Here is a 24592-nt window from a genome sequence, read left to right on the forward strand (position 1 = left end):
TTACAAAAGTACTATCTTCATAGTAGGGATGTTAATAATAACTGATAACCACTAAAGAAATCATTGTCTGATTAACGCTGTTGGTTCAAAATATAATTTAAATTCATTTCAAACAGCTTTCTTACTAAATCAGGACTCTTAGTTTCACTATACTTCTGGATACAATTGAAAAAGAGTGCTACAGTTCTAACCCTAGTTGGAAAACTTGACTAGCTGTCTGTTTTAACACTGCTTTATTATATTCAGGGTGGATATTATGTGGATATTTATGCCCAGTCTCAGAATAAAGGTATACTGCTTATTGTCATATAATTACTTCGTTAATCATTTTAGGAACAGTTTTAATATACCAACTGAACCTTTATATTTTTGTTTAGCATAGGAAGTTAGCTATTATTATGAATTGTTGCTGCAGACTTTATATAAAATCTACATTCTAAATGTTGATCAGCCATTACATTAAAACCACCTCCTTGTTTCTACACTCACTGTCCATTTTATCAGCTCCACTTACCATATAGAAAGCACTTTGTTGTTCTACAATTACTGACTGTAGTCCATCTGTTTCTCTGCATGCTTTGTTAGCCCCCTTTCATGCTGTTCTTCAATGATCAGGACTCTCCCAGGACCACTACAGAGTAGGTATTATTTGGGTGGTGGATCATTCTCAGCACTGCAGTGACAATGACATGGTGGTGGTGTGTTAGTGTCTGTTGTGCTGGTATGAGTGGATCAGACACAGCAGCGCTGGGGGAATTTTTAAACACCTCACTGTCACTGCTGGACTGAGAATAGTCCACCAACCAAAAACATCCAGCCAACAGTGCCCCATGGGCAGCGTCCTGTGACCACAGATGAAGATCTAGAAGATGATCAACTCAGAAAGCAGCAATAGATGAGCGATCGTCTCTGACTTTACATCTACAAGGTGGACCAACTAGGTAGGAGTGTCTAATAGAGTGGACAGTGAGTGGACACGGTATTTAAAGAAACTCCAGCAGCGCTGCTGTGTCTGATCCACTCATACCAGCCCAAAACACACTAACACACCACCACCATGTCAGTGTCACTGCAGTGCTGAGAATGATCCACCACCTAAGTAATTCCTGCTCTGTGGGGGTCCTGACCATTGAAGAACAGGGTGAAAGGAGGTTAAAAAAAGTATGTAGAGAAACAGATGGACTACATTCAATATATGTAGAGCTACGTAGAGTGGATCTGATCAAATGGACAGTGAGTGTAGAAACAAGAAGGTGGTTTTAATGTTATGGCTGATCAGTGTACAACATTACACTGTTTTTTATTAAATAAAGTATCAAGACTTGCTTTTATAAGTCTCTATAATATGTTTTATACTTTGATGGGCTGCTATAAGCTTGTCTGCTTTTGGTTAACTATTGACCAATGACCAGCAGTTTGAATGGGCAAAATTTGCATCCCTATTTTATAGCTAATGAACATTTTGGATTAAACAAGTGAGTTTACTGTAAATTTACATTTGTACATTTGAATTTTTAAAGTTTGGCTTGTAGGAAAAGGCTCTTTTTGTAAATACCCAAGAGACTCTAACACCGTTAACGTATCTAAATAAATAGATAATATAAATGAACACCAACACACGTATTTAAATGCTCTTCGTGTAATTTATTTCATTCACATATCATTAATGATTTTTTGAATAATATTTATCCATTTCTGCACAATGGCATTATTTTCCAAATTCTGTAAAGCTGGAATACTTCCATCTTTTTCAATGGGCAGGTCAACAGGAAGAGGCACAGCCATCTTTGCCAGTGTCAGCTAAAAACAGAAAGAACCATTCATATTTGAAATAGCTATTCTAAATGATTTAACGTTACATATTCTTAAGTAGCTATACTTCTTACCTTTGGAACCTTCATGATAATGTTCAAAGTTTGCTGAGTCGGTAGAGCCAGAATGACGTCAATCTGTTGTTCAGTGTTTTCAGCTCTGTCAGCATTAATTCCAGCCAAGGGGGCGACTTTAGGGATGTACTCAGCGACCCTGTTGGTAAAAGGACACAAATAAACATACCATCACTGTAACTGATTGTAAAACATTGCAGTAAATCTGTAGCTTTGATCTTTTTGACTTACCTCCTAAGATAGGGAGTAACATCAGTCAGAATTCTTGGTACTCTGTTCCAACCTAATTCGAAATGGGCTGCAGGTTGTGACTCGTGCAAACCAGCCTCCGCCTTAACAGTTGCAGAGTATTCCTGGCATTGTGGACCATAAGCAATCTTGGCCTGATAGAAAAATGTATAACATTTAGAGATATTAAATAAGTCTGAGAACACTTTAGTGTAGAAACCGCAATAGAAAGCCAAACTTACAGAAACTTTATGCTTGCTTGGTAGTACAGCATCAGCACATAGTTTCCATTTGTCAGCAATAGATGTGAGGACAAGTTGTATTCTTGCATTTGGCTTATCCAAGTAAGCAGCTAATTGGTATCCTAGCTTGCGGTCGGTTCTAACAACACGGGCAATAATGGCAAAAGCAGGGGGGACTGAATCTGCGAGTAACTTGGCCTGAAACAAAATGTAAGTTTAAAATTTTTTATACAGGAACACGAAATTTAAGGTCTTACTGATTGTTGAGTTGAGTCTTCTACTTTACCTGTCTCTGAAGGGTTTCAATGCTAGATGCACTGCTGGCCTTTAACATCACCTGTGCTGCCAAATACTAGCACATAACAATGACATTAATAATGTGTCCACTTAATGGCATCAATATACTGTATATTCAAAGAGGTCAATAAAATATATGCATTTTTTAAAAATACATTATGTGTCTACTTAAAAATGGTAAAAGAGCCAAAGACTATAAGCGGAAAACAAAAGTATTACCTGATCTTTGTGGAACTTCTTAAAAAAACCATATGTCTTAGTTTCCTACAATAAAATGAGAGAGTTAATTCAGGTAAGTCAGACATGGGTTATATCAGAGATGTTCACAAGTCACAAAATACGAGTCCGAGTCAAGTCACGAGTCTTTAGGCTAGAGTCCAATATAATAAACACAAAACATACTTTATATTGGAAATGTAGCGTAGAAATAAACAAATAATATGTACGTTTAGATAAAAAACAACAACAGATTAGCGACTGTATTTTGCCATTTTACTTCGTGCCTTTACTTTCCTAGGTACCAGTTAAAAGCTTAAACTGACATTTTGTTTTCATTGCAAATTACGGCACAGCGGCCAAAATCCAAAACTCTATAACCTATAACTCTATAAAAAATCTATAACCACTGCTTACCTAAGCTTATATTGTTCAAGATGCTATTTAATTTATAGCCGCGGTGTCCCATTAAGAATATACTCCGTTATTTTGTAAATGTGTGTTTATAATTAAAAACCTCCAAACTTTTCCCGGTTGTGAAGTAAAACACGGACTCGTTAGAAAGCCAATCAAGCGTTTCGTTGACACATCATCTGTGTGACGCTGCAAACTAAATACATGCAAATAACAGCATTTCTTACTAAAAATTACAATCAGAAGGTCTGATTGGTTCAGAAAGCGGTTCTTTCAATCATTAGCACCAATTCTGTAGGAGCGTTCCATTCACATTAGTTGTTCCTGAAAAGTGCACTACGTAGAGTATTCCACCATTTTAAGTGAGATTGCAATCCAAAGGTAATGGAAATGTTCAAACTGTGTAGGGAGTAGGGAGCGACGCTTCATCACTACGCCGGAAGCTGGCTGGAACATTTACCCATTGCGTGCATTGCGGGCAGAGGTGATTTAACCTGCCTGTGGGCCCAGGGGCTACGACTGGTTGTGGGCCCCCACGTACAGTTTTCATAAAATCAGTACACAACGCAAGAGTTCCTTCCGAACTAATATAGCCATGTTACCCAAATCATAGTAAGAAGAGAAAACAAAGCGATAGCACACAGACAACAATCAACAGGTCAAAACATTAAATGCAGATTCAATAAAATAATAAGGATGTAAATATAGAATCAGGAAGAGTACCCAGGTCTACAGTCTCATCATTTCACAACACACACGACAACAAGACTGAACAGTGAAGTTCTAACATAAAAAATTAGAGCCTACCTTTAGAAGTCTTTTCTTCTACTTTTCTGGAATGAAAAGTCTCTAATAATGTCCTTAAAATCCAGATTTCTCAAAATGTCACTCTCGATAGACATCAGTCAAGTGGCTCACTCTTTCTTGGTGTTTTTAACTATTGCAAGTTTGGAAAAAGACCGCTCCCCACTGGCATTTGTGACTGGCAGAGTGGAGTATAACGCGCTAGCTCTAACGTTTACGTTGCTTAACTGAAACCACCAATCAGAATTACAGCAGCTCGTTAGAGTTTATCTGGCCAATCGACAGTCAGAAATATGAATAACGTGTAAATGATTTACAAAATCATTGGTTTGTAAGCTTCCCCATTCATATTAACCAAAATAACTAACAAATTAAATAAAAAATAAAACAGCCAATCCGGGGCCCTCAATTATTCGGGGCCCCTGGGCTGAAGCCCAGGTAAGCCTGTGCATTAAATCGCCCCTGGTTGCGGGTTAAGACTGCCGGAGCGTTATTAGAGAGCAGAAAATGACACGATCTGAATGATGTTGGATTATATATACATATATACTGTATATACACATAACTAATGTTGCTGACTTTTGTTGTCCACAAGTCATTTTTTGCGAGTCACGAGTTGAGTCAGAGTCATTACAAACGAGTCCGAGTCGAGTATGAAGTCGCTGTGTGTGCGACTTACGTGTGACTCGGACTCGAGTCACAGACTTGAGTCCCCATCTCTGGGTTATATTAAGGGTATAAGTCAAGTCCTAAAATCAAACTGTACTTACTGTTCACTAAATACAGTTCATTTAATATCCTGCTCCATAACAAATTACCTTGTTCTTGCGAATACTGGAAGAAGAACTTCTAGAACTGCTGGAACTTCTACTGCTTCTACTGCTGCTGGCACTCTTGCTGCTGGAGCTCTTGCTACTGGCACTCTTGCTGCTGGCACTCTTGCTGCTGGCACTTCTGCTGCTTCTACTGGAGGAGGAGGAACTGGCTGACTTGGAGGTTATGTTTCTCAGTCCAGTCTCGATGATCTTCCTCAGTTTTAAGACAATGGGATTGTCTTCTACGGTTTCAGTGCCAGCAACGGTGCTTTCTTTAATAAGCTTCTCAGCTGCTTTTGGACCAACTAGAATCTCAAACTCAAGTCTTTCGAAGGTAGGGCCGTCACCTGAAATACCAACACGTATTTGCTCTCGTGTTTTTTAAATCTCATTGTATGTTGTTATTCATTCATGTCTGACCTCAGAAATTACCTTGTGCCACAAAAATACGAGCCAAGTGTCGTCCAATAGCATGATACAGAGGATTTAAGCCCAGGAAGCCAGCACTGCGAGAGTTGATCTCAATGCAGATTTTACAGTTCAGATATGGACAAACAGCACATAGGGTTTTCTGAACTGATGCAGGGATTAACCCCTGTTCAGCATCAGAGGGCATTGGAGGTGCCAGAGATACCACTCTCTCGTTAGGAAGGTCCTCAATGTTTCTGACCACAGCAACAGTCTCAAAGCTGAGAAAAAAAAACACAGATTAAAGTTGAATTGTTTAATTTACTATGATATAAATGTGTGTTTTGTGCAGAAATTAATGTTTTTAATTTCTATTACTTGACACGAGCGACATGGTCTGGAACAGCTACAGGCTGAACCTCAAGCTTGACATTGCCTTGAGGAAGATTAGCTCTTAAAGACACTTTTCCTGGTATGACAGAGTGGACGTATCCAGTGGCCATAACAGCAGCCTGGATTAGGGCAGTGTTCACTCCAATCACTGCAAACGTCTGCATGGCAACACTGAAAGCAAAACAACAGTAGAGAGTTTTACTTCTAACTTGTTGTCCTTTTAAAACCCTACACGCATATTCATCATTTAAACTGCATACCTTGGTCTGGCTTCAGCATGAAACTGGACATCACTCTTCCTCAACTGATCTAAAGTGACAGACTCAAGGTGTTCGGGTAGGGCTGGTGTAATCGCTGCCTGTACTACAAACGGAAATGACAAAAAAATTGCTAAAATCTAACAAAATGAGCTGAAACGTGCATAAGTAAAGCTAGTATGTTAAAGTGTAACATTTACCATTAATATCTGCAGCAGCAACAGCAGCAGTGTAATGAGCAAGCTCAATTGGGACACCGACAGAACTAGGAACAATGCGGCGAACCTCAGCTACCAGAAGAGGTTTGGTGTACTGGATGGCAATGCCAGCCTGCAATGCTTTAATAGCTTCCTTCAACAGTTCACGGGCACGTGGTCCGGTCTACAGATTTGGCAATAATTAAGTACAAAAGCGTTCAAACTATCTGCCATAACATTAAAACCACCTCCTTGTTTCTACACACACTGTTCATTTTATCAGCTCCACTTACCATGTAGAAGCACTTTGTAGTTCTACAATTACTGACTGTAGTCCATCTGTTTCTCTGCATGCTTTGTTAGCCCCCTTTCATGCTATTCTTCAATGGTCAGGACCCCCACAGAGCAGGTATTATTTGGGTGGTGGATCATTTTCAGCACTGCAGTGACACTGACATGGTGGTGGTGTGTTAGTGTGTGTTGTGCTGGTATGAGTGGATATGCACAGCAATGCTGATGGAGTTTTTAAACACCTCACTGTAACTGCTGGACTGAGGATAGTCCACCAACCAAAAATATCCAGCCAACAACAGCGACCACTGATGAAGGTCTAGAAGATGACCAACTCAGACCGCAGCAATAGATGAGCGATCGTCTCTGACTTTACATGTACAAGGTGGACCAACTAGGTAGGAGTGTCTAATAGAGTGGACAATGAGTGGACACAGTATTTAAAAACTCCAGCAGCACTGCTGTGTCTGATCCACTCCATACCAGCACCATGTCATTGTTACTGCAGTGCTGAGAATGATCCACCACCCAAATAATACCTGCTCTGTAGTGGTCCTGGGAGAGTCCTGATCATTGAAGAACAGCATGAAAGGGGGTTAACAAAGCATGCAGAAAAACAAATCGACTACAGTCAGTAATTGTAGAAGTACAAAGTGCTTCTATATGATATGTGGAGCTGATAAAATGGACAGAAGTGTTGAAACAAGGAGGTGGTTTTAATGTTATGGCTGATCAGTGTATCTGTTTAAGTTTACCCCAAATAAATATGTGTATTAAAGATGATAAACAACTGTTCCATCTGAGAAATCTCTAAATAAAATACCTGTGCTGCCTGTTCGATGATGACTCGGTTAATAAAGTTTTTGTTAATGTTGGCAAAAGCAATTTCCTGTCCAAGAACTTTGACAAAGATGGAAGCCAGAGGTTGATTGTTTGGCAGATCCTTCCAGTTCATTAGCTGGGGAATAAATGAGAGATGAACGAGCATTATAAATTAGGCATTGCTATTCACTACAATATAATTTAATTAAATTAATTAATGTATTATTGTGTTACTGTCACTCACTGCTCTAAGGGTACGCTCGATCTTGGTAGCACGATCAATATTTTGCTCGGCAGCAGGAGATTTCAAAAGAGCTTCCTGAAGTCCCTCGGTTCGCACACCAACCTATGAGATGAACTAATTAATAGCAATCCCAGACAAAAATGCAACATTACATGTGCTAAGTGAATTCATTTAAGATGTTAACGATTTACATTTTTACCTCAAGAACATCAGCAGCAGCTCCAGCCAGGTAGGCACGTGCTTTAGCCATAAAAGCTCTGGGGATAATAGTAGCAGCATCATTGATCATAAAAGCACTACCGGCAGCACCAGCCATAAAAGGAGCTAGATAGAAAAAGATAAATAAATAAGTTTCATTACTTTTATCAAACATGAACCAAATGATAAAATAGGAATATATTTAAAAACATACAGATATAGAGATCTAAATGAACAGCTTGGCTTAAAAGAGAGCTTAATCTGTCCATCTTGGGGCTCAACATTCTGATGGCAACATTAGCTGCAGCAGCCCTGTAACAGACACATTGGAATTAGCTTTAGGCTTAAGTTAACACATCCAGTGAGTTTATCTGTGTAAAACTTAAGTAATGTCATCTTACACATGCATCCAATCAGGGGCCATGCTTCTCGTCAGAGATTTCATGTAGGAATAAGCAAAGCTGGCAACATGCATGTTTTGCTCCTTCTCCACAGCACCAGCCAGAGTGGACAGAAGAGCCACTGATGGCCTGGTCTCAAACAGCAAAATGCAGGCAACCATTCGCAGCTCAGGATGAAGATGCTTATCCATTAAAAGCTGAAGTGCCACTGGCTGAACCTGAAATGCGAAAGTAAAATGATTTAACCCCTGAACAAAGGTTAAACAGAATGGAAATTGTGTTCACATGATTACATTCTCACCATCTTTGGCTCCTTCTTGGCGATGTTCCTGAGGGCCAGGATGGCTTCGACTTGGACTCTCATGGGAAGAGAGGCAGCAGCATTTCCAAATCCGGGCAAAAGTTTCATGATGGTTTTAAGGCTAGCAGGGTGACCAGCATTGCCCAGAGCCTTAACAGCTAGTATGATTTCTGGAATGTCAGTCTTGGAAATGGCCTCAGCAGCAATCTCATGGGCTGACTGGTGATAGAATTGGAAAGATATGAAAAATTTAGTTATTTTAAACAATGTTCTTCATAACTATTGTATTAAAAAAGCTAAACAGTAAACAAATCATTATCATATTTATGATTTTCTCCCTTTTAGAGCGTCCAGTTGCCTGATTGCGTCATGCTTCCTCTCCACCAATGCCGATCCCCGCTCTGATTGAGGAGAACGAAGCTAACCCACGCCCCCTCCAACACGTGGGCAACACGCCGTATGCATTTCGTCACCTACACTTTGACAAGTGTAGTGCAGCTCAGCACTGTGTATGGAGAGACACACCCCGAGAACACTCTTTTCTCATCTCTGTGCAGACGCCATCAATCAGCCAGCAGAGGTCGTAATTGCATTAGTTATGAGAGAGAGTCCCTATCCGGCTTAATCCCACCCCTATCTGAACAAAAGGCCAATCGTTGTTCATGTGGCTGCTCAGCCTAGCCGGCAGGCAGAGCTCATATTCGATACGATGCATTCAAAGTCCCAGCTCTGGTTCCAGCGTGTGTTTTTACCGCTGCGCCACCCGAGCTGCCTTTATCATATTTATTTTATACGATGTTTGATGCTTTTTTATTTCATTGCAAACATTTGATCAGAGCTAAAATATGAAATCGGCGGCACGATGGCGCAGTGGGTAGCATTGTCACGTCACAGCCAAAAAGTCCTGGGTTCAATTTCCTGGCCAGGCGGCCAGGCGGCCAGGGTCCTTTTTGTGTAAAAAATGCACATTCTCCCTGTGTTGATGTTATTTTCCTTCAGGTGCTCTGGTTTCCTCCCACAACTCCAAATAATTGCAGACAGGCCAACTGGAGCTACTAAAAATTGCCCTAGATGTGAGTATGCATGTATGAAAGTCTGTGATGGACTGGTGACCTGTCTAGGATGTTTCCTGCCTTTCGCTCAATAAAATATGTAATATTCTGTGATTCTAACCTAAGTTTATTAGGGTATTATCTGTAATGAAAAATATACTCCAAATAAATTAAAAAAAACAGATATTGTACCTTCAAGAGATCAGCAGAGCATGCTGTATCTTCAGCGCAGTGTTTGGCAATCAGTGAACCATGGCCAAGGACGATCATCTCACGCAGTACTGGAATTGCCTTCATTTTGGGGTGCTGTGCCAGATTCTGTAAAATAGAGAAAATAGTCTAGTAACTTAAATGTATTTGTACATGTCTAAATGCCTAAAACTATTTAAAATATATACTCACAGCTGTCATGTGGATGGTATCTTGATTAGCAGTGAACATGTGCAAACCAACCAAAAGGACCTGGGTCAGTTCAGGAATGGTAAACTCATCAGCTTGGAACTTCTCCTTGATGAATCTCAAAGCTACATGTGTGCCAACAGCGGGAAGTGCATCCAGAATCCAGCGCCTGTTAGAATAAGCATTTAAACCAAAATTTGAATCAATATCTTATTAAAATACTTCAAATACTTTTAAAAAAATCTGATTTACCTGTAAACAGGTTTGGTCTTGTGCGCAGCCCACACTGCCTCAATGTGCTCCAAAGTAGCAACACGCAAGAGCTGGACGAGCTGGATGAATCTTAATGGGGCATCATCATGAACCATGACTTTATTGTTCTCAACCACATGTTGCAAGACCTCCATGATCTAAAACAGAATAATGAAATGTAATACATCAATCAGCCTTAATATTAAAACCACCTCCTTGTTTCTACACTCACTGTCTATTTTATCAGCTCCACTTACCATATAGAAGCACTTTGTAGTTCTACAATTGCTTTTACTCTGTTCTTCAGTGGTCAGGGCCCCCACAGGACCACCACAGAGCAGATATTATTTAGGTGGTGGATGATTCCAACACTGACATGGTGGTGGTGTGAGTGTGTTTTGTGCTGGTATGAGTGGATCAGACACAGCAGCGCTGCTGGAGTTTTTAAATACCGTGTCCACTCACTGTCCACTCTATTAGACACTCCTACCTAGTTGGTTCACCTTGTAGATGCTCATCTATTGCTGCTGTTTGAGTTGGTCATCTTCTAGACCTTCATCAGTGGTCACAGGACGCTGCCCATGGGGCGCTGTTGGCTGGATATTTCTGGTTGGTGGACTATTCTCAGTCCAGCGGTGACAGTGAGGTATTTAAAAACTCCATCAGCGCGGCTGTGTCTGATCCACTCATACCAGCACAACACACACTAACACACCACCACCATGTCAGTGTCACTGCAGTGCTGAGAATGACCCACCACCCAAATAATACCTGCTCTGTGGTGGTCCTGTGGGGGTCCTGACCATTGAAGAACAGCATGAAAGGGAGCTAACAAAGCATGCAGAGAAACTGATGGACTACAGACAGTAATTGTAGAACTACAAAGTACTTCTATATGGTAAGTGGAGCTGATCGGTGTATATTATAATAGAATAAAGTAAATCATGAAGATAAAGCAAATCTTCTAATTATTTTTTTTATTATAATATTTTTATATTATTATATTAGTTTTATTATAACTATTAAAGATACCTGTGCTTGAGCATTATTGATCTTCAAAAGCTGAATGGGGTTTTGATGAATCTCAGTAGCAAACTCATATTTTAAGGATCCACGGGCCAAATATTTAGCAGTACCTGGAGCAGTAGGGTTGTTCTGCACCTCCAACAAGTTCAAAGTTTGCCTAAATTAAGAAACATCAAGTTAGGTTTTCATACTGAAATACTGTATGAAGGTTAATATAAAATCATGAATAACATGGACCATACCTGGCTTTCATCTGGGCTGCTCCAGTGATTGTATTAATAGCTGAAAACTGATGGACTTCTTCCATTGTGGCCTCAGAAACCATAGCGCCAGTATCAGTGGGCTTCATGATGTAGTTGAACGTTGCAGTTCCAGTCAGACTCTTAAGTCTCTGTTATGAGAATTAAATCAGAGAATTAAAACTTTAATCTATTTGCTAAGTAATTCACTCGTAAAAAGACAATTTTTCCATACCTGCTGGCACTCAACACAGGTCTCAGCGTAAGCTAAGCCAATATCCTTTATGACCCTCTGATGGCAGTTGGTCAGGTCTTTAGACTTTTTCACAACAATTTGGTGGGTCTTTGCATCCTCACTGATTAAGTAATGGGTCTTGCAAACTCCCTGAGGTCCGGCCTTAAGGATCAAAAATACTTAATGTTAGATGGCAGATCAAAGTATATTGTCATTGTTAATGATATAAAATATAAATTTTCAAATAAAAGTTGATTATTTTACCTCATGCAGCTCATAGACATTCTGGGTCATTTTAAGGTTGAGTTGAAAGATGTTCAGGATACCTCTGTGCAGATTCAGGACAGTAGGCGAGACCTCAGTGGGGGCAAATACCTTACCCACCACACCATTAGCATACTCAAACTGAATGGGAATCACAAGCTGAGTCTTCAGCATGGAGGTGAGTTTAGCAGCAGGATTAAAAGCATCCTGGGGCCAGATGCCAGCGTACTCAAAGAGTTGAGGATCCAACAGCTGAGGGTAGGAAGATTACCAAATATGCTACATTAATCTGAAGTCACAAAAAAAACATATATGCCTTTTTAAAGGACATTTGAAAACATGTACTTAATTACCTTCATGAGATAGGTATTTTGGGCCACAGCACTGATAAGAACCTTGCTGCTGACTTTGACACCAGCCTTGCCCAGACCCTCCTGAGGCAGACCACCCAAGAGCAGACCCTCATACTTGTACATATAGGTCTTACCGGTAGCAAATTCTGGAACTGATTTAGGATCTATAGTCAGTTTCTCTGAATTATTATTACGATATGTTTTAATTATGAATATGTAGAAGTGTTACTTACCCAGGTTAATCTGATGACTTGCTAAATAAAGAGGAATAAAATAATAAACAGGTCATACTACAGAATTATTTACAGGTTTTGCACACACAAACACACACACACACACACACACACAGAAGAATCTATGATTTGTTAATTGTCTTGAATAACTGTTAAATGACAATGATTTTCTGATCCCCTTATCTGAAAACAATTCACATGCTTATTGTAGAATGCTGTACTTGTGGATTCTTATTTTGCCTCTGTCCCAACTTTTTTGGAGTGTGTTGCAGGCATCAAATTCTAAATGTGTTAATATTTACTAAATACTACACTTTGTTAGTTAAATAAAGATTCAATAGAATTAACAAATCACAATACACAAATCTATTCCACTCTAGTAAATGCAATCATTAGTACTTAATTAAAATCAAGACTTACCCACAAGGGCCACAGTCAAGGCTAGCACAACAGCTCTCATGGCTGGTAGTTTGTGATGAATCCAAACAGAGGCTGCCTTTTTATTACAAGATTTTTGCTGACTAAACAGACATTTCTACATAAATGATTAACCTGTGTATGCATAATTTGGTGTACATTGATGCCATTTGGGACAACGCAATCACTTTTAGGTTAGGGTAACTTGCCCTGCTTTTAACAGGACCAATGTTCACAGTGGCTTTTTCAGGGTGGCAATGAGGAAAGAGCCTAATCTACCTGGAAGAGAAAATTCAGTTATTTACCTACTGCCATGTTAGGGGATAGTAAAGATGTGAAAATCTTTGTATGTAGAGGAAACGGGTTCTACAGAGAGAAAATGCCAGTAAACTGAGGTGAGGTTAGACCCTAGGTCCTTATATCCCTGGAATTATGTGGTTTCCAAATTATCTGCTACTTTACATCAGTCATCAATATGATCAAAATTTAAACCAGAATATGAATCACCAGTGTATTAAATTAATTTAAATACCTTAACTACTCAAGCTGGGGTCTAATACATGTCCACATAAGCATACTGCACATAAAAATGTGGTTGGACATATATTGCTTACTATGCAGACATAAAATAATTTGATGTGTATATTGTCTTATAACTTGGTTGCTAACAATCTTAGGAGAATTAAATACTACATTTGAGATTCCATAAAAAAAAAAGATATTTTATTTTAACTGATTTATTTACAAAATATTATGAAAAAGTATTCCAATACCTGACCCTTTCTATAACCTGGACTAGTGTGACCCTAACCTCACCACTGCTCTGTTCTCGTGGTTGTGAAAACAATTAAGTGTTTACTCAATTCCAATTTTTGCCAAATCTCATGTTTGCATGTACATTTGCATGTTTGCTGCTGAAAAGCACAGATAATAAACCAGATAATAATTACGTTGTCAGTGATTATGATTATTATAATGGTGTTTTAACAACACTGCATGATTAATACATTATAACATTTCGTGCATGAGTGTGAATAATAATAAAAACCAGTTGTTTTTATTTCTTGATTTGCTGGCATGTGGCACACAGCAGTATAAGTTTTGGCCTGGGTATGATTCTCACCTCTGGTCACTGTCTGTGCGGAGTTTGGTAAGTTCTCTCCAAATCAAATCAGATCAAATCAAGGTTTATTTGTCACATACATAGTCATACACAGTACAACTGGCAGTGAAATGCTTTAGTGACTGCTCAGCCACAGTAATTACAAAAACTACAAAATAGTCAAAATATATACTATACAAAAAAATATAGAAATGTTTTTCCGGAGCACTCTGGAGCAGGTTTTCTTGAAGAATATCTCTATATTTGGCTGCTGTCATCTTACCCTCTATGCGGACTAATCGCCCAGTTCCTGCCGCAGAAAAACATCCCCACAAGGGAACACTGGAGCTTAGTGAACATTGGGTTCTTGGTCACCTCTCTGACCAAGACCCTTCTTCCCCGATTACTCAGTTTGGTCGGGCAGCCAGATCTAGGGAGGGTTCTGGTGATTCCAAACTTCTTCCATTTCCGAATAATGGAGACCACAGTGCTTTTCAATGCTGCCGAAATTTTTTTGTATCCTTCCCCAGATTTGTGCCTTGACACAATCCGGTCTCGGAGGTCTAAAGACAATTCCTTTGACTTCAGTGCTTGGTTTCTGCTCTGATATGCACTGTCAACTGTGAGACCTTTTATAGACAAGTGTGTGCCATTCCAAATTATGTTCAATCAACTGAATTTACCACAGATGGTCTCCAATCAAGTTGTAGAAGCATCTCAAGGATGATCAGTGTAAACTGGATGCACCTGAGCTCAATTTTGAGTGTCATAGCAAAGGGTGTGAATACTTATGTACCTATTAGATTTACAAAAATTTACAAAAAACATGTTTTTACTTTGTCATTATGGGCTATTTCGTGTAGATCTTTTAAAAGAAAACTATACTCAAATAGGTTTTCAAATATGTCTGTAATGTAACAAAAAAGTGAAGGGGTGTGAATATTTTCTGATGGCACTGTATATATATATATATATATATATATATAAACTGTATACACGCATATACTTATATACACATACATTTGTCTACATATATATATATATATATATATATATATTAGGGCTGTCGAAGTTAACGCGATAATAACGCATTAACGCGACCTCAATTTAACGCGATTAAAAAAATTAGTGCCATTAACGCAAATTCTAGTTCATGTTGACACTTGACTGGTAGAACAAACGTTTTAATGTCGGACTTGCCACCGTTTTTCATTTGCGGTTTGTTAACATAATGTAACCGATCGTGGTAGTGATGCACTTGCATAATAAAGAAATAAATACACGCTATATTCACAAGTTGTCGGGAGCAGAACACTTTATTACACTTAATTAACTTCTTCTTCTGTACCGAATACCGGAAAGCTGAGTCGAGCACGTTAGTTCATGAACTATGGAAGCCCCAAAGGGTCAAAACACACTCACTTCGTGTAGAAACGTCCATCAAACCATCGTCACGATACAACCACAGACAAGTCTGATACAATAACTACGCCTTATCCCACCTAAAGCACCGCTGATCTACAATGTTTGCTGATGGAGAAATTCTAACCTACAATCTGACATTTACTGCCTAGTATGTGAGTGAATAAACTCCCTTACAGTTTTCTCTTGTCCCAGCAGTTTTTAACATCAGTACATTTAGCATAAAATGTGTTCACCATTTTAATTGTAACATTTCACTTAAAAATCCTTGTTTTCTATAACATTTACACAGATTTTTTTTAATGCGATTAATCGCGATTAACTATATGAAATTCTGAGATTAATCGCGATTAAAAATTTTAATCGTTTGACAGCCCTAATATATATATATACAGTGTATCACGAAAGTGAGTACACCCCTCACATTTCTGCAAATATTTCATTATATCTTTTCATGGGACAACACTATAGACATGAAACTTGGATATAACTTAGAGTAGTCAGTGTACAGCTTGTATAGCAGTGTAGATTTACTGTCTTCTGAAAATAACTCAACACACAGCCATTAATGTCTAAATAGCTGGCAACATAAGTGAGTACACCCCACAGTGAACATGTCCAAATTGTGCCCAAATGTGTCGTTGTCCCTCCCTGGTGTCATGTGTCAAGGTCCCAGGTGTAAATGGGGAGCAGGGCTGTTAAATTTGGTGTTTTGGGTACAATTCTCTCATACTGGCCACTGGATATTCAACATGGCACCTCATGGCAAAGAACTCTCTGAGGATGTGAGAAATATAATTGTTGCTCTCCACAAAGATGGCCTGGGCTATAAGAAGATTGCTAACACCCTGAAACTGAGCTACAGCATGGTGGCCAAGGTCATACAGCGGTTTTCCAGGACAGGTTCCACTCGGAACAGGCTTCGCCAGGGTCGACCAAAGAAGTTGAGTCCACGTGTTCGGCGTCATATCCAGAGGTTGGCTTTAAAAAATAGACACATGAGTGCTGCCAGCATTGCTGCAGAGGTTGAAGACGTGGGAGGTCAGCCTGTCAGTGCTCAGACCATACACCGCATACTGCATCAACTCGGTCTGCATGGTCGTCATCCCAGAAGGAAGCTGACGCACAAGAAAGCCCGCAAACAGTTTGCTGAAGACAAGCAGTCCAAGAACATGGATTACTGGAATGCCCTGTGGTCTGACGAGACCAAGATAAACTTGTTTGGCTCAGATGGTGTCCAGCATGTGTGGCGGCGCCCTGGTGAGAAGTACCAAGACAACTGTATCTTGCCTACAGTCAAGCATGGTGGTGGTAGCATCATGGTCTTGGGCTGCATGAGTGCTGCAGGCACTGGGGAGCTGCAGTTCATTGAGGGAAACATGAATTCCAACATGTACTGTGACATTCTGAAACAGAGCATGATCCCCTCCCTTCGAAAACTGGGCCTCATGGCAGTTTTCCAACAGGATAACGACCCCAAACACAACCTCCAAGATGACAACTGCCTTGCTGAGGAAGCTGAAGGTAAAGGTGATGGACTAAACCCAATTGAGCACCTGTGGCGCATCCTCAAGTGGAAGGTGGAGGAGTTTAAGGTGTCTAACATCCACCAGCTCCGTGATGTCATCACGCAGGAGTGGAAGAGGATTCCAGTAGCAACCTGTGCAGCTCTGGTGAATTCCATGCCCAGGAGGGTTAAGGCAGTGATAATAATGGTGGTCACACAAAATATTGACACTTTAGGCACAATTTGGACATGTTCACTGTGGGGTGTACTCACTTATGTTGCCAGCTATTTAGACATTAATGGCTGTGTGTTGAGTTATTTTCAGAAGACAGTAAATCTACACTGCTATACAAGCTGTACACTGACTACTCTAAGTTATATCCAAGTTTCATGTCTATAGTGTTGTCCCATGAAAAGATATAATGAAATATTTGCAGAAATGTGAGGGGTGTACTCACTTTCGTGATACACTGTATATATAAATATATATATATATATAAATAAGATTGTGTAAGTTGTGTAAATTAGTCCTGAATGCTATTTTTTGAGACTCGAATAGCTTGTGGAAAAAAGCTCCTCCTTATCCTCTCCGTTTTGGCTTTTAGAGCACGAAAATGCTTCCTAGACCATAACAAAGAAAACAGTCCATTACTGGGATGACTGGGGTCCTTTACTATCCTCCTGGCCCTTTCCAGCACCGTTTCCTGTATATGGACTTCAGGTCAGGAAGCTGAACGCACCACCCTCTGGAGAGCCTGCTTATCCTGCTTGGTGCTGTTTCCGAACCAGGCTGTGATGTTTCCCGTTATATAATTTCAATGGTGCAGGTGTAGAACTTGCGAAGCACCTTGGATGGTAGTTTGAAGATGTGTACATATATTTTCAACTTTTCAACTTCAGGGACACTAAATGCTGAATAACTGGGGAAAATATAAAATGTAAGTCTATAACATGTAGTGATTGAATTAAATTGTTGCATGGCATAGACAAGCAAAAAGTCTATAAAATCTTGTCTTACACTGGCTGTGTCTTGAACCCCATGTGTACTACTCGAAATACTTTTTCAATTGCAAATAAAAAAAAGTGTGTGATTAGGAACACAGCCAGATCAATTGAGATCTCCAACAGTGCTTTCTGTTGTCTGTAGATTTTAAGCCATATTAAGCCATGTATGGAATAAACCATTTGCTTTTTTCAACCATTTACGTTTTGGTCAATTTAGCACTGCTTTGCGTTCCCTGCAGTGGCACTTCTTCCCCATCACATAATACTGACAACAACAGACTAATAGTACCATCCCAGTAGCCTACTGACACTAAAGGTCCTTAACCTTTAAAAGAAGAACGTCCTGCATTGGTCTTCCATGTAAAATTTGTGTTGTCGGTCCAGACCAGCTTGTCATTCAAGTGCATCCCCTGTAGAACTAAACATTCTTCTGAATGGTGAACGGCCTCAGAGACTCCCTTACATATCAGATATCCACTACAGTTTCCTTTGTTTGTTAATGTTGAACTGCAGATAGTTTTATTTTACTGTTTTGTACTGTTTTGTAATCCTCATCCATTGTGCAGTAAAGTCACATTCACAGGTAACTTGTGCGATGTACTGGATGTCTGACATGTAAAAAGTAGAGGGAAAAAAAGAGGAAGAAATTCAAATGCCGCATTGTGTATTCTACAACAGTGATTCTTAACCTTTTTTATTCTTAGATAGATAGATAGATGATAGATAGATAGATAGATGATAGATAGATAGATAGATAGATAGATAGATAGATAGATAGATAGATAGATAGATAGATAGATAGATAGATAGATAGATAGATAGATAGATAGATACTTTATTGATCCTTTGAGGGAAATTCCTTTGTTACAGCAGCTCACATCAACAAACAACTTCTTACATACATACAACATTCACTAACAGTATAAAAACAAGATTCTAAAACAAGATTCTATATACATGTAAACATTAGTCTTATGGTGCATGCATAGAATACAATAATGTAGGTATTTATTATAAATTATTATGAATTATTATAAATTGTTGAACAGTCTGATTGCAGTTGTAAGGAAAGATTTCCTGTAGCGTACAGTCCTGCATTTGGGAGGAATCAGTCTATGACCGAAGGTGCTCTGTCGAAACACCTTCAGGGCAAGTCCTGTTCAGACCCAACTATGGAGCTGCCTTTTTTTTGATAAGTTTTTTTAATTCGGTTTGTGTCTGTTGTTCGAGCACTCTCACCCAGCAAACCACTCCCTATGTCAAAATTTTTTTTCTGGGACCCCAACTTCTTCTGATTTGGGGTTGTAAAAGCTAACCATTAAAATATTAGGGTGTGTCTCTCCGCACACAACGCTAGGTGGCTCAACACTCGTCAATGTGTGGGTGGCAAGATGCATACGGCTTGCTGCTCATGTGTCGGAGGGGAAGTGGGTTAACTTCGATCTCCTCAGTCAGGGCAGGGATCGGCAGAGGCAGAGAGGAGGCGTGATGCAAATTGGGCAATTGGACGTGCTAAAGGGGGAGAAAAGGGAGAAACCCTCGATTGAAGTAATAAGATAAGAATTTGTTTTTATAATGTATGCTTTGTTAAGAGAATTTCAAATCTTTTTGGTTGTTCTTATTAAACAGAAATAAATGAAGCAATCAGTGGAACTTCATTGTAGATTTTGGCTGTCAATGAATATAACTGGAAGTCAAGTCAACCCGACCGTTTATTGATTTTTATTTTTTGGGGCAAATTTGTTGAAAGTACATCTTTCTGATTAATGATTAGGTTAATTATTCACCTGGCTGTTTAGTTGGGAAAATGTGAAAAGTCAGTGTCTCTGTGGATTCATCACAATCAGCCATGAGAGCTGTTGTGCTTGCGTTGACTCTGGCCCTTGTGGGTATGTCGATTTAAACATATTCATAATTGTGTGTAACAAAACATTATATTACATGACTTCTTTGTAACTTTGTTACCTTTTTTGTTACTTTATTTAGCAAGTCATCAGATAAATCTTGGTAAGTGAAGTTAGTTTGTTTATTGTGATGATTATATTATTTTTATAGAAATTTACTATGAAATATCATTTTAGTTCCAGAATTTGCTGCCGGTAAGACCTATGTGTACAAGTATGAGGGTCTGCTCTTGGGCGGTCTGCCTCAAGAGGGTCTGGGCAAGGCTGGTATCAAAGTCAGCAGCAAGGTTCTCATCAGTGCTGTGGCTCAAAATACCTATCTCATGAAGGTAATGTAAGTTAGCATTGCGAATATACAACAGACTTGTACAGAACTGATGAAACCTAACTAGTTTAGATCTTATTTTGATTTTAGCTCTCGGACCCTCAACTCTTTGAGTACGCTGGCATCTGGCCCCAGGATTCTTTCATTCCTGCTGCTAAGCTCACCTCAGCACTGAAAGATCAGCTTGTGATTCCCATCAAATTCGAGTATGACCAAGGTGTGGTGGGTAAGGTATTTGCCCCTGCTGGAGTCTCTGCTACTGTCATGAATCTGCACAGAAGTATCCTCAACATCCTTCACCTCAACCTCAAAAAGATCCAAAATGTCTATGAGCTGCATGAGGTAAGGAAAATAGTATAGCTTATTGTTTAGATAAAATCTTTAGCAATTTAGATAGGATACTTTTTCCATCCATTTTTCTATCCAACAGGGTTTTAGCAGGGTCTTTTAAGACTACAGTCAATTTTATACACCGACCAGGCATAACATTATGACCATCTTCCTATATTGTGTATGTCCCCCTTTTGCTGCCCCATACGCAACAAACTGCGGTGCACTGTGTATTCTGACACCTTTCTATCAGAACCAGCATTAACTTCTTCAGCAGTTTGAGCTACAGTAGCTCGTCTGTTGGATCGGACCACACGGGCCAGCCTTCGCTCCCCACGTGCATCAATAAGCCTTGGCCGCCCATGACTCTGTCGCCGGTTTACCACTGTTCCTTCCTTGGACCACTTTAGATAGTACTGACCACTGCAGACCAGGAACATCCCACAAGAGCTGCAGTTTTAACACATCAACTTTGAGGATAAAATGTTCACTTGCTGCCTAATATATCCCACCCACTAACAGGTGCCGTGATGAATCGATAACCGGTGTTATTCACTTCACCAGTCAGTAGTCATGATGTTATCCCTGGTCGGTGTAAAAGCACTCGTCCAAGTCTAGCTGTGTAGCATTGTCTAATATTGTTAATATATATTTTTTTTATTTCATTCTCTAATGCTGGACCTCATGGAGTTTGCAAGACTCACTACTTGATCAGTGAAGATATAAAGACTCATCAGATTGTTGTAAAAAAATCCAAAGACTTGACCCACTGCCACGAGAGAATCGTCAAGGATATTGGTTTAGCGTACACTGAGACCTGTGTTGAAGGCCATAATGTAAGATCAAATGTTATCCTCTTTGCACACACATTAGCGAAAGTGAAATGCATAACATAACTATTTTTTAAACATTAGAGGCTTAAGAGTCTGACTGGAACAGCAATCTACTCTTACATCATGAAGCCCACTGATACCGGGGCTATGGTTTCTGAGGCTACTGTTGAAGAGGTTCATCAGTTCTCACCTATGAATACATTTACTGGAGCAGCTCAAATGAAAGCCAAGTAAGATCTAACGGCTCTTACTTAATACGTTCATGTTTTTTATATCTCTGCTGCTAAAAAACCCCTGTGCTGCTTCCTGTATATTAGAATATGTTTTATTACCTCACTTATCAATTTTCTCAGTACCATGTACTGTCTAACACTACACTTTGCATTTAATTGTGCCTCTAGTCTCCTTTAATTGCTTATTAGATTAGAAATGTCTTTTGTATTTATTGTACTGTTGTTTTACTGTTGTATTGTCTTGCACTTTTTGTTCTATGTTGCACCCTGGTCCTGGATGAACATTGTTTCATTTCAATATGTACTTGTACACTGATCAGCCATAACATTAAAACCACCTCCTTGTTTCTACACTCACTGTCCATTTAATCAGCTCCACTTACCATATAGAAGCACATTGTAGTTCTATAATTACTGACTGTAGTCCATCTGTTTCTCTACATACTTTTTAGCCTGCTTTCACCCTGTTTTTCAATGGTCAGGACCCCCACAGACAATGACATGGTGGTGGTGTGTTAGTGTGTGTTGTGCTGGTATGAGTGGATCAGACACAGCAGCGATGCTGGAGTTTTTAAATACCGTGTCCACTCACTGTCCACTCTATCAGACACTCCTAGTTGGTCCACCTTGTAGATGTAAAGTCAGACACGATCGCTCATCTGTTGATGCTGTTTGAGTTGGTCATCTTCTAGACCTTCATCAGTGGTCACAGGATGCTGCCCATGGGGCGCTGTTGGCTAAATATTTTTGGTTGGTGGACTATTCTCAGTCCAGCAGTGACAGTGAGGTGTTTAAAAACTTTATCAGCGCTGCTGTGTCAGATCCACTCATACCAGCACAACACACACACTAACACACCACCACCATGTCAGTGTCACTGCAGTGCTGAGAATGATCCACCACCTAAATAATACCTGCTCTGTAGTGGTCCTGGGAGAGTCCTGACCATTGAAGAACAGCATGAAAGGGGGAGAAACAGATGGACTACAGTCACTAATTGTAGAACTTCAAAGTGCTTCTATATGGTAAGTGGAGCTGACAAAATGGACAGTGAGTGTAGAAACAAGAAGATGGTTTTAATGTTATGGCTGATCAGTGTACGTATATAATGTATATAGGTGGACACAGTAGCTCAGTGGGTAGCCTGTCACTGCACAACAAGAAGGGCCTGGATTCCCCTGTAGGAGAGTGTGTGTAAGGGTTTGTGTGTGTAAGTTTGGCCTGTGACGGACTAATGACCTGTCCAGGGTGTTTCCTACCTTTCGCCCAGTGCAACATGCAAACTCTACACAGAAAGGACCCAGACCGCTCCACCTGGGAAACAAACCCAGGACGTTCTTGCTGTGAGGTGACAGTGCTACCTATCGAGCCACTGTGCTGCCTTATAGATAGATAGATAGATAGATAGATAGATAGATAGATAGATAGATAGATAGATAGATAGATAGATAGATAGATAGACAGACAGACAGACAGACAGACAGACAGACAGACAGACAGATAGATAGATAGATGTAAAATATATTTCCTTTTTCATGTTATATTAAAAATTTTTTTATTACTATTTCTTAGGTTAACAGTACATATGGACCATTCCAGAAATTCCATAAGGATCAGGTAATAATTCCTTAAACTAATTTTAATACATCTGTAGCTTTTCTGCAAGACAATTAATAATACATTGACATAAAATATTTGAACACCTGTTGTTCTTAACACATATGTGTTTATGTACTTGGCACTACAGGGAATGTCAAAGGCCAGCAGTGCATCCAGCATTGAGACCATTCAGAGGAAGGTAAAATAAAATCTGATGTTGTGTGGCCAGCCAAAAGAACCATACATTTATCTTACTATAAGAATTACTGTTGTTTGTTTACACTTGCAGGTCAGATTCCTTGGAGATGCAATTCCGCCTGCATTTGCTATTGTGTTGTTAGAGCTGACCGCAAACTGGGATGCCAAATTGCTGCTTACTTGGACAAGCCTACAAGGGTACAGGTTGTGTTTGCTTCCATCGCTGGAAATGAAAAATGGAAGATATGTGCAGATGGTGTACTGCCAAGCAAGCATACAGTTGCTGTAAGTTTTCTGTAAAATTGTTCTTTCTAGGCTGTTATAATTAATAAATACATAGAAATAAAACAGTATTGTTTACACTAAACAAAAACGTATTTTTTAAGGCCAAGGTTGCTGTTGGTACAGCGTGCCAAGAATATTCTGCATCTGTGAAGGCTGAGGCTGGTCTCCAGGAGTCAAACCCTGCTGCTCGTTTTGAGCTAAAGTGGAACAGCCAGCCAAGACTAGCAACCATTCTCAATTCTTATGGCAAAAGGTACTTTCAAAACAGTACATACAATGTAGTGTGTGCAACTATTTTAAGGATTTTAATTAATTTTACTTTCTGTTTCTGATAGGGTATATGAGTACATCCCTACCATATTTCTGGAATTAACGTTGATAGAGCAGATAATACTGAAAACACAATTGACGCAACTATTGCATTGCCAACTCAAGCATCAATTAACATTATTGTGAGGTATCCAAAGGTAAGCAGTATTATTTTTGAAGTGTGGCATGAAGTAAGCCTGTAATATGTGCAATTCTATTTTAAAACTGTTTCTATTCTTCATTCCATTCTAGGTTACACTGTCAAAGTCTGTATCTCTTCCTATTTCTCTACCCACTGATACAGATGGAAGCATTGAAGAATTTGGATATTCGTGCCATTATTGAGAAATGGCTAAATGATCATTGATAAGGACAGCTCAGTTAATAACGTGTATATAAAATGAAATAAAAAAAAGCTCAGTAAACTGTATCAATGTATGTACATTTATTTAGTTTTATCTTCATGCTTTACCATTGCTTTATCTTGGTAAGGGTTATGGTGGGTCTGATTTTCCCGGAATCGCTTGGCGCAATGCAATAACACAATGCAATTGGACAGGATGCAAATCCATCTGAGGCCTCAGCCACCCTCCGCCCAGACACTGCCAATCATACTTGTGTGTAGATACCCCCTGGATTCCAGCAGTGGTTGCATA

At 39.5% G+C, this 24592-nt stretch overlaps 2 protein-coding genes and 1 pseudogene across 2 annotated transcripts; 2 read left to right on the plus strand and 1 right to left on the minus strand.

The window, feature by feature from the left end:
• Positions 1-1636: 1636 nt before the first annotated feature.
• Positions 1637-12936, minus strand: LOC134331313 (vitellogenin-like). The gene is made up of 27 exons (XM_063012666.1): positions 12888-12936; positions 12468-12488; positions 12235-12386; positions 11882-12133; positions 11618-11779; positions 11386-11534; positions 11150-11300; positions 10118-10275; positions 9869-10034; positions 9659-9784; positions 8415-8633; positions 8114-8331; positions 7927-8024; positions 7714-7838; positions 7515-7616; positions 7281-7406; positions 6161-6341; positions 5964-6066; positions 5689-5874; positions 5335-5591; positions 4906-5249; positions 2873-2917; positions 2643-2708; positions 2357-2554; positions 2118-2269; positions 1887-2025; positions 1637-1800 (listed from the first exon to the last, which is right to left on the minus strand). Exons 1-27 carry the CDS (start codon positions 12925-12927, stop codon positions 1654-1656), a joined length of 4083 nt encoding a protein of 1360 aa, XP_062868736.1. The 5' UTR covers positions 12928-12936; the 3' UTR covers positions 1637-1653.
• A 6833-nt stretch (positions 12937-19769) lies between these two features.
• On the plus strand, positions 19770-21546 carry LOC134331308 (vitellogenin-like). Its single transcript, XM_063012660.1, has 6 exons — positions 19770-19809; positions 19907-19927; positions 20002-20153; positions 20240-20491; positions 21154-21315; positions 21394-21546. The coding sequence occupies exons 1-6, from the start codon at positions 19770-19772 to the stop codon at positions 21544-21546; spliced, it is 780 nt and encodes a 259-aa protein (XP_062868730.1).
• A 1749-nt stretch (positions 21547-23295) lies between these two features.
• LOC134331861 (vitellogenin-like) lies at positions 23296-24281 on the plus strand (annotated as a pseudogene).
• The last annotated feature ends 311 nt before the right edge of the window (positions 24282-24592 follow it).

Source organism: Trichomycterus rosablanca, chromosome 17 (assembly GCF_030014385.1).
Source record: "Trichomycterus rosablanca isolate fTriRos1 chromosome 17, fTriRos1.hap1, whole genome shotgun sequence".
Taxonomy (NCBI): domain Eukaryota; kingdom Metazoa; phylum Chordata; class Actinopteri; order Siluriformes; family Trichomycteridae; genus Trichomycterus; species Trichomycterus rosablanca.

What these genes read in the sequence shown, in the direction of transcription:
- LOC134331313 (XM_063012666.1), bottom strand. Translation starts at nt 12,927, where the DNA reads ATGAGAGCTGTTGTGCTAGCCTTGACTGTGGCCCTTGTGG. An exon ending in AAGACCAAACCTGTTTACAG is followed by an intron (nt 10,035 to 10,117) that starts GTAAATCAGATT and finishes TTATTCTAACAG; the next exon opens with GCGCTGGATTCTGGATGCAC. An exon ending in TGCTGCTGCAGATATTAATG is followed by an intron (nt 6,067 to 6,160) that starts GTAAATGTTACA and finishes TTCCGTTTGTAG; the next exon opens with TACAGGCAGCGATTACACCA.
- LOC134331308 (XM_063012660.1), top strand. Translation starts at nt 19,770, where the DNA reads ATGAGAGCTGTTGTGCTTGCGTTGACTCTGGCCCTTGTGG. An exon ending in AAAATACCTATCTCATGAAG is followed by an intron (nt 20,154 to 20,239) that starts GTAATGTAAGTT and finishes TTTTGATTTTAG; the next exon opens with CTCTCGGACCCTCAACTCTT. An exon ending in ATGTCTATGAGCTGCATGAG is followed by an intron (nt 20,492 to 21,153) that starts GTAAGGAAAATA and finishes TCATTCTCTAAT; the next exon opens with GCTGGACCTCATGGAGTTTG.